This window comes from Bos grunniens, chromosome 3 (genome assembly GCF_055505025.1).
Source record: "Bos grunniens cultivar Pamir isolate PY7600 chromosome 3, Bosgru_T2T1.0, whole genome shotgun sequence".
Classification (NCBI taxonomy): domain Eukaryota; kingdom Metazoa; phylum Chordata; class Mammalia; order Artiodactyla; family Bovidae; genus Bos; species Bos grunniens.
Window position 1 is genome coordinate 46439421 of NC_141167.1, and position 10666 is coordinate 46450086.

Below are 10666 nucleotides of genomic sequence, written 5' to 3' on the forward strand. Positions count from 1 at the left end.
GCTCATGGGTGTAGTTTGGTAGCCATGAAGCAGCTCCAGTCACCCCATTAGTTTTGTCAATCTTTCATGGGATAATTGGGAGAAGAGCCAGATAAAGGACTTCCCAAGTCTTTTTTCCTTATGTCAGGTTTCCGCATCAAACACAGGGTCTCAGGAGATGTTTCTGAGGCCAAGTGGAGAGAACCATGATCTAGTAAACCCTCTGCCACTCCTGATGTGACAGACAACACTGTCTTGGGCCATGCTTTACTCCTTCCTGTTCTCAGGAAATGAGAAAAAGAAAAAAGGGACCCCTGACCAACTGGAAATGAAGCTGATGTGCAAAGCACCTCATTGTCAATTGTACTGCCATGCTGCATACTGAAAAAAGGCAGGTAATAATGAAAAGAGGTATTTTTTTTTAGGTTGACTGAAAAAAATCATTGATCACTTACGGGGGAAGAGTCTTATTGATTCCATGGGTGACCAAAACCAATAATACACAAATTTGTGGTATTGGTTTTTTTGGAAGGACTGGCTTTGCTGTTTGAATTAGCATCTGGTTTATGCTAACAAAAAAGAACAAGCAAAAGTTAAGGGTGTCCCTTTAAAAAAGAAAAATCAACAGCCACAAAAAAGGGAGTGGAATTCATGTGACTCCAATAGACTCACCTTGGTCTTTGATTTTTATTAGGATCTTTCTGCTGAGAAAGCTGTCTTATACCTGACATGAGTAAGACATAATGGGAGGGAATGAGAAAAGTATTAGGTGAAAAGAATAAGCACTGAAAATTACTAGTAGAATTGTTGCAGATTTTGCAAGCCAAATAGAAATTAGTGGACTTTTTTTTTTTACTATTTACATGGCTTATCATACATCGTCACCAAAGCTCTCTTATGATAATTCTAGCTTACCAGACAACACAAGCTACCTGAACAAACATAACACTTTCAAAATATAAGGATCTTTTTGACAAGAAATATTGAAAGTCAGTATAACATACAAATATTTATATCATGATAATTTATTGCTTATTGAAATCTATCACATATATGTGTCCCAGTTAATAAGAACTATAATTATATAGACGTCAAATAATCTGGGCCTAATGTTGGATTACCTCCTTCAGGATGGAAAGCAGTTTTAAAGAGAGAGTGACAAATCAGGATTGATTAGTTCTTAACCTTAAAGATGATTCCACATATATCACTAATATAATTACTTATTAGAAGCAGGACTGAGATATGTTTTAATAGGTGAGCTAAAGAGAGGGAGTATTCAAAGGAAGGAAAACTTTGAAAAAGTTAATTTTATATATTCATACATGAAAAGTATCTGAATTTGGCAAAATGACTGATGAAGGAAAACATTTTACTTTTAATCACAAAGTCGATTTAATAGCTCCACCACAATTTAAAGCCTTGGAAAACAGTGTGTGTTTGCCAACTTGCCTTTCTATTGACTTTTAATGCTGTCCTCAGTAAATCTCTGCCCCTTGTTGGCACACAGATCAAGAGTCTATTCTGACAACTTCACACCTGGCAAAGGGCACCACAGCATAACCAGATGAAAAACCATGTTGGCAGAGGACCACCACTCTAAGTCTTTGGTAAATTCAATCAACATCTTTGGCTGATTCCTGATACACTGACCAAATAACAGGTTTTTTGAAACACTGGGTCAGTAAAAAGTTATGCACATAATAAAATCTAATCAGTTAAGAAGACAGGTCCTTTATGTAGTATCAAGGAAAACAAGGTTGAGTTTTCCTCTCACAGAAATGCTAAATCATTCTGAGGCTTAATAAAATGTTCAAACGCTGGGTTGGTGATGTGCCCTCTCTTTTGGTTGTATTAGTGTTACCTGATCATCTGGGAATTGTGAGGAAATCTTCAATCTGCATGAACTTTTTTCCTTAGTAATACACCCAGAAAAGCATCCTGGCTTGGCCCAGAGTATTGCCCCCATCACTCTCAGCACAACCATCCCTTGAGTATACATTACAGTGAGAAAGTAGAGTGTGGGCTGTGGAAAAATAAATGTGCAACAAAGAAAGCATGTAGGTCAATATTACAGGAGATCCCGGTCATCACCTCTCCAAGGCATCCTTTCAACCTCATTTGGTCTAAACTCTTCAGAGAATGTTTTTTGAAACACTCTACCATATGAAACTAAGGCAGATACAATCAAGTTTTCTAGTTATATTCTGAACCTTCTGGGGTTGTTTTTGGTTCTAGAATGCAAAACTGACCTGTCTTCCTCACTGCTGTTGCTGCTATAGATCCATACCTCCAATTCCCCACGACGTTCCAAGGGCAGATGACTGCTTCTGTCCTGCTGACACAAGGATAAGAGGCCCCCTTAGAGTTCTGTTTGGAGACCCCTGACTATCAACTAATGGTTCCAGCTTCTGGTTTGGGAGGAAATTTCTTGGGTGATCCAGGAACCTAGTGTAGTAGCATTAACCAAGGCTCAAAGGTGGAGCATGGATCATGTCTCTGACAGCATCAAACAAAGCTCGTGTGCAAGGGTGAAGCTGGCAGGTCTTCAATAGAACTGTTTCCACTTCTGTTTTTGAAACGTTGGCTTTTACTACGTTGAGGACACTCTCTGAGGCTCCCAGCTGATTGTCATGGGGACAGGTTACAATCGTCCTCACCTTTGACACTGTCTGCAAGAGAATGATTGGGAAATACTGTCCTGTGATAGTATAAACTCCATGATTTTAACTTTGGAGAATTCAAAGATTTCTGATAAATGGAGGGAGAAAGTCCACTCTAAGTTTTGAATAAAGAGGGTAAATGAAAACCTAGGAATTTTATTAAAGCCTTGGGCTTTTAACTTTTGATTATCATAATCTTCTCTGAGAGCAGTTCTTTAGGAAGTAAAGAGAGAAAAACAGAGAAGGAAAATAATTCACCGGCCCTATCTTTAGAAGCATTATTTTATCTAGTAGCTTTTTCTCTGTTGGATTTTAATGTGTAACAGTGAGCTCTTACTTTGCAACAACTCGATGAGCACTGAACGAGATAAGAAGTAGACGTGGATGTAAAGCAGGCACAGATGAGAAGGTTATCTCTACAGCCACATCAACCTCCCCTAATTTTCCTGGGCTGCATAACTCACTTTTCTTGGCCTAATTTTGTATTTTGTTAATAGCAGCACCTCAGAGTAGAAGATTGTGAAATTCAAGCAGTGTTTATGTAGAAAGCAGTGAAATCCTGTGACTCTGCAGGTAAAGTCTTATCCCTTTTTCTGTGGGTGGGGAGGCTTTTAAAATATTTCATTCTTTAAGCTAGTGTAACTTTTAATGTGTGTAGGAAAGGATGTTGAGGGGAAAAGTTAAATGAATCATCCAATCTTTCTCTACTTTTGAAAAAGTATATTTTTTCTCAAATCTATCCTTGTTACACAATTGTATTATTTGTGTCAGCTTTTTTTTCCCCCTTCTTCAAAATAACTGGATGAGTAAGCAGCCTAAAAATAGTCCAGTAACTCTATACCTAGAGTAAAACATCTTAGTACAGAGCCTTACTTTCATCAGCAAACTCTGTAATTCCTCCATAGGAGAACTGTAGCTGAATCTCAGATGCCTAAGGTATGTCATTCATAAATTCAAAACATTCAGGGACAGTTTATTGAGGAATATAACAGAAACATTAAATGTGATGTTAACAAATATTTGTTGAGCATCAGCTATATAGCAGGCACTACGAGGGCTGTAACATGGTCTCCTCTGCACAGAATCTCACAATCAAGGGAAAAGATGGGAGAACTTCCCGATCAAGGAGAGTACACGGCCATATGGTGAGTCCCTGTGCCCCTGCCCTCAGCCCATGCGTTGCAAAAGGAAGCAGCATCCTTATCTAGTCAAATCTCTGAGGTTTGAGCAGGTTACATGTGGAGCTATAAATAGGTCTTCCTACTGGGTTCTGTGGTCTTTGGGAGGTTATATGAATATTTCCCAAGACTTAGGACAATATTTGAGAGGCTAGAAGTGGCAAGAGTGGATGCCTTACTGGACAAGATAAATAGCAACTGTAATCCTTTGAATCTGTGAAAGAAAATTTCACCAATTTGTTCCAGAGAAGAGAGAGACTATTAGAAAAAATGATATCCTTCAACCTGGCTCTGCACTGTGCCTGTATGTCACTGACATGATGGAAGAAAGAGATAGAAGCTGTATTTTTAAAGGCTTGATGTGTTTGATTGAAGAGATTCTTCTATGCTTAATGTCCCCAAAGGATCCCTTCTATGACCACTGCTTCTTACAGGCCATCAAAAAGCATGAGTCCAGAGGATCAATATTAGAATCACTCATGACCCACGGAGAAATGCAATGAGTTGAATATTCATTCAGCTCGCTGCATGTCATGTTTATTTACCTCACTTACTTCAGTGAGGTGAAAAGTATTTTACTGAGTGTTGTTCAGACTAGCCCATGAAAATACTGTTTGCATTAAGTAGGATCAGACATTCACATATTGTGGACATCTGTTTATTCTTTCAAGAAAAGTTTGATTATTTGAATCTAGGAATTACTTGTTTTTCTTCATTCAATCTGTGCATATGCAGTGTTTTATTTTTTTTAATAATTTTATTGAGGTAGAATTTGTCCCCAGGTTTTTTTTTTTTTTTGGGGGGGGGCGGTTATTGTTATTGTCTTTTTTTTGGCTGCACCATGTGGCATGTGGGATTTAAATTCCCAGACCAGAGATCAAACCTGAGCCCCCTGCAGTGGGAGGTAAAAGTCTTAACCACTAGACCACCAGGGAAGCCCCCATACCAGTGTTTTGGACACCTAAAATCTTTACCTTTCACTGAGTACTTTCTGATCTCAGCCTTTGCCCACAATGGTCCCTCTATTGAAATGTCTTCCTCTCCCCGTTCTCTTTGTAAAGTATCAAAATTATATGCAGCCTTCAGGATCCAGTTCAAAGATTACCACCATGAAAATTTCCCTAGTATTATATTGGAAGAAGTTTCTCTCCCTAATATTAATACCATCATATTACTTTTTGTAGGTTTTATAGTACTTATTACATTCTATCTTCAGTCATAGAGGTTTGATATACCTTTGTTCTTTCCTCTCTTATCACCTGGATGCTTCTTGGGAGGATCAGACAATACTTAAAAGAGGCATTCTAGACTGAAGGCACATCTGGTTTTGCTTTCTATGTATCCTTAGGGCCTGTAGAGTGTCAGAAGCATAGCAGGTGCTCAATAAATATTTGTTCAGTGATTAAGTGGATGATAGGCCTGGCACATAAACACATTTACTGGATTAAACAAGAAGTTGATGTTCAATTTACATAACAACTTTAAACCATGAAACGTTCACTTTCTCAATTCATTCTTTTCTTTCTTCAATTCTCCCTTTTAACCCAATCTTCCTCTCCTCCTCAGCATTTCTTCTAAGACCTTTTAGGTTCTCGTGCTGTGTTTCAACTGGAGAAGGCAATGGTACCCCACTCCAGTACTCTTGCCTGGAAAATCCCACGGACAGAGGAGCCTGGTGCGCTGCAGTCCATGGGATCACTAGGAGTCGGACACGACTGAGCGACTTCACTTTCACTTTTCACTTTGATGCATTGGAGAAGGAAATGGCAACCCACTCCAGTGTTCTTGCCTGGAGAATCCCAGGGACGGGAGAGCCTGGTGGGCTGCTGTCTATGGGGTCATGCAGAGTTGGACACGACTGACGCGACTTAGCAGCAGCAGCTGTGTTTCAACAGTTGTATTTGATTTCCCTTTTATATTTTCTAAGGACCTTGTGATGTGCTTAGTCACTCAGTCGTATCTGACTCTTTGTTATTGCATGGACTGTAGCCTGCCAGGCTCCTCTGTCCATGGGGATTCTCCAGCAAGAATACTGGAGTGGGTTGCCATGCCCTCCTCCAGAGGATCTTCCCAACCCAGGGATCAAACCCAGGTCTCCCACAGTGCAGGCAGATTCTTTACCGTCTGGGCCACCAGGGAAGCCCATGAATATTAGAGTAAGTAGCTTATCTCTTCTCCAGGGGATCTTCCCAACCCCAGAATCAAACTGTTGCAGGTGGATTCTTTACCAGCTGAAATACCAGGGAAGCTAAGGACATTAAACACCATCCAAAAAGTTTAAGAAACAACTTTTGTTCATTTAATTGGAGTACATCGTATCAATCCTTTTGATTTCATTTGGGTCTTCTCTCCTTGGAAGAAGGCATGCAGATGGATGCCAGAAATCTCCCAGAGAAATAAATGCAAAGGTTGAACTTATAGAGCCATGGTCTTGGTCTTAGAGCACCTTAGAGATAATCAAGCCCTATTTCCACATTGTACCAGAGGCCCAAGACCTAGAGAGGTCAAGTGATTTTGTAAACCAAGGACACAAAAGTGCATGCTTAGAACTGGCTTTAGGTCCCTATTTAGGGTTATTCCAGCTCTACACTGTGACTTGGTAGATCACTTTATCAAGCTTTACAATTTGGAGAGTGGGCAGTAGTAAAAGAAGTTGTGATAGGGATGGCTAGGGAAAGGTAGTTGAGAAGAGCGAATCCCTAACCCTATTTTAGCTCTAACATTTAATGAAACCACTGCCTAACGCTGCCTGTTCTAGAATAAAGACAAGTCTGTCCACAGCTTTTAGCTATAGTTCAGCATAACAATATTTTCACACTGCATTTTGGATCCTTTCATGGGAATATTCCACTATCTTCATCCTTAAAGCAAAATGTCATATACTCCAGAATTCTCAGGCTACTGCAAAAGCTTTAAAATTAACATGATTAACTGTGTACAGAGATCACAGAAAAGAGATTACCTTAATAAAACCACATGCCCCCTCCCAAACTTTTATAGAAATCAGAATCTGGCCTGCTGATCTCAAAGCAGAAAGAAAAGTATTTCTACTGCCATTGCTATTAGTTTCATTAGGTACTTTGTTTGTAGGGGCAAAAAAAAAATTGGAATTCAACCCCTGGCGGGGGGCGGGGCGGGGAATGTCTGTTAGGAGAACACTAGGTTGGTAAACTCCTAACCAGAGTTCCTTTATTACCTCATAGGATCTTGCTTTCCTTACAAATAAAGCATTTCTTTCTTAGCTTTCTCACAACAGTATTTCCCATTTGGGTTTCTATTTGGGTTTCATAGCAAATTGAATTACAGAATTCAATCAGTCTCAAACATTAAATCTATTTCTCATTACTGCTGTGTTTATACTAATAATACTAATTATTCCATCCGCCTCTGCCTTTTTTTTTTTTTTTTTGTCTCTGCCTTTTAATTTCTTTGTATGGGGAGAACTTGCTAACAGGCTGCGTAGGGCTTCTTTTAATGACATTTTGTATCTAGAAGCCATTAGTATATCCTGAAGGAAATTTCAAATCATTTTTTTTGATAGAAGGGTGCCTCAAACTGTCCAGCTTGGTCTTATAGCCCACTCTCTATGTATTTACATGAGGAAAAGAATGCCAATTTCTGTTTGAATAAAAATGAAGTGAAAATGAAAAGGGTAGTATTAATCGAGAGAGCAACATTATTTTAGACTAGCGAGTGGGTAAGAGTATTTCAGAAGAGCTGGAGTGCTGTATTTTAAGTAAGAGTTTCTAGAAAAGTGAGGAAGAGTAATAAAAGGCTGGATGAAAGGGAGAAATTAATGTTATTAGGGGAGTAAGAATGAGAAAGGGGAACGAATGGGGATGATAGAGAGGAACGGAAGGAATTGGATGGCAGAGATCAGACCCAGATTCAAACACAGCCTCATCTCTTGGTGACCACGCCCCCTTCAGACATCCCTGGAATTCCCTTCCTCTCCCTCCCTCTCTCCTCGCAGAAAGTGATGAAAAATAATGCATATATTAGAAATATGTTTCATTTCATCATTATTTATAACAAGTTATTTTTATAATGTGGTGGATAATTTTTTAGTCATGTTCAGTTCAGTTCTGTTCAGTCGTTCAGCCGTGTCCGACTCTGCGACCCCATGAATCACAGCGCGCCAGGCCTCCCTCTCCATCACGAACTCCCGGAGTTCACGCAAACTCACGCTTTGTAGGAATACGTATGCAATTCTGAAGAGTTGCCACTAGATGGAGCCCTTATATCTATAGTACAATTTTATGTATCTCAATCAGCAAGTCTGTAGCTTGGATAACCCCACTCTGGACAGCCCGTTTTTACACCAGTCCTGCTGATAGAACAATAAATAAGTGTTAATAAACTATTTCTAAAACTGTTAACACCCTTTTTCATACTCTTTTGAGAGAATTAGTTTGAAATAATGCTCTAAATTTAAACAATACAGGCAAAAAAGTAAAAGTTTTAAGCTTATTTTAATCAGTTTCTATATTTTTGACTACACCTCTCAGGTTTTACCGACCACCCAGGACCCAACCACAGAAAGAAAGAGTCTCTCTCTCAACTTCAAGTGAGTGTGTGATTTTAAATTCTGATATTCCAGTTCAGATTAATTATGACATCTGCCAGTTTAATTGTTCTTTAACCTCCTTTGGTTCTCCAAATATTTTGTAGAGGTATTTTAACAAGTTTCCTTCCTATATGCTCATTCCAAATATGTGGGAAGATATTTACCACAAATTATTTAAAATATGTATTTTTAGATGACCCCCTCCAAAACTTAAACATCAGGAATTAACTATACAGGCCTGGCATGCTGTAGTCCATGGGTTGCAAAGAGTTGGACACGACTGAGCAACTAAACTAAACTGAAGTGAGCATAATCTTGATTATGTAAATCTAAAAGTAGTCCAAATCTAAATATGTGTATATACATATACAGCTTTATTTCCAGGTGACACCTGGTAGTATCAAGGTATCCAGCATAAATTCTTAATTTTTCATTTTATCTATGTGTAAAGAAATTAATATAATATTATAATCAGATTTGGGCTTTCCTGGTGGCTCAGTGGTATAGAATCTGCCTGCAGTGCAAGAGACGCAGGAGACATGAGTTCGATTCCTGGGTAGGGAAGATCCCCTGTGGGAGGAATTGGCAACCCACTCCAGTATTCTTGCCGGGAAAATCCCATGGACAGAGGAGCCTGGCGGGCTCTAGTCCATGTGGTCACAAAAAGTAAAATCCTACTGAGCGCATCATCAGATATTATGTATTATAAACCGAATACAGAATGTATTTCAAAACACATCTCATAAACTGATAATCAGATTCAAGGGGATGGTTTAAAATCTCCCCCAGCCTCCCTTCTTTCAACCAGAATGTCTGGGTGTTGAAGGCACAAAGCCCCTAGCAGCCTTGGTGACCTGTGTCCTCAAGCTATTTTGGTTCTTAGACATTTGGAATGTCAGGGCCTCTACTGGCTAGATCATTGTTTAAAAACCGAATGTTTCTGTTTACTTCTTCTAAGCTTATAATTATATCCTCACTCTCATGGCTTAGCGATGGCTTAGCCATCATCCTTGTTTGGTCCTCCTCTGTGCTAATTCCACCAAAGGCCTATTTATTCCTGTTTGTGGTATTTCTCTGCCAACCATTTAATCTTTGTTTCTTCTGAACCCAAGCAAAGGTAGAAAGAACATACAGTGTTCCTTCCCAAAGTCTATGTAAAACTATTTAATCCTCCAGTGTTTTCCTCCAAAGGAAACAGTTTCCCAACCCACTACTAATACAGTATGTTCTTAGCAAATTCAGTCAACCTTCTTTGGGGGTTGGTGCCTTATATTAGGTTGGCCAAAAAGTTTGCTTGGATTTTTCCATCAGGTGTTATGGAAAAACCCAAACGAATTTTCTGGCCAACTCAATAACTTCTCTATGACCTGAAGCATGTTGATTTTAGTGCACCATCTTGGGTTTGCTTACCAAATGTGCTTTCTCTCTTTTCAGAAGAGAAAAATATCTCCTAAGCAAATTTAATTGTACACAACATGGCCACACATTTTAAAGCAAATACAGATGTTCACCATGGTTTCATTCTTTTTAATACAGCTTTTGCCTTGTTTTATTTGCTTTATTTTCTATTTCATCATCTTTTTTCCTCTCTTCTTAGATTTCCAAGAGCTTTTCATGACAGTTTTGGCTGTGAAATCTGAACTAAATATTAGAACAAAAATTAGGAGAAATTTGTACTGAGAATGAGAAAAAAGTTACTTGAAAACTATTTCTGTACTCAAATAGTGTGGGGTTTTTTGTTTTGTTTATTAATGCTTGTGGTACTTTTTTATTTCTAGATTTTTTATATCAAATAGCACCTAAAGTATTTTCACATATAGAGTGTTTTAGGGTTAAAATACTTTAGTGTTTTAGTGCTAAAATACTTTAGCACCTAAAGTATTTTCACATATAGAGTATTTCCCTGGTGGCTCAGTGGTAAAGGATCTGCCTCCAATGCAGGAGACGCAGAAGATGTGGGTTCAATCCCTGGGTCAGGAAGATCCCCTGGAGGAGGAAATGGCAACCTACTCCAATATTCTTGCTTGAACAATACCATGGACTGAGGACCCTGGCGAGCTACAGTCCATGGGGTCTCAGAATCGGACACGACTGAGCGATTAAGCATGCACCACACACAGAGTATTAACTTTATATTCCTGGGAAGAAACTCTAGGTGAGGACTTTCTATCCAGTTGTCAGTTTAGTTCCCTCAAGTACTGAGATATTGATCCCCTCAGAGTACATGGACTTGTGACTTGTTGCTTTCACTTGGGGCCTGGAGAGACCTCATCTATTTT

At 39.0% G+C, this 10666-nt stretch overlaps 1 protein-coding gene across 1 annotated transcript in view; it reads left to right on the forward strand.

Moving 5' to 3' along the window:
• The window catches only part of LRRC7 (leucine rich repeat containing 7), a 602937-nt gene extending 602625 nt beyond the window's left edge, over positions 1-312 (forward strand). Inside the window, exon 28 of the mRNA XM_086390542.1 lies at positions 128-312. Within this exon, the coding sequence (XP_086246668.1) occupies positions 128-189 (62 nt within the window). The 3' untranslated portion in view covers positions 190-312. The remainder of the gene's footprint in view (positions 1-127) is intronic.
• Positions 313-10666: the final 10354 nt, after the last annotated feature.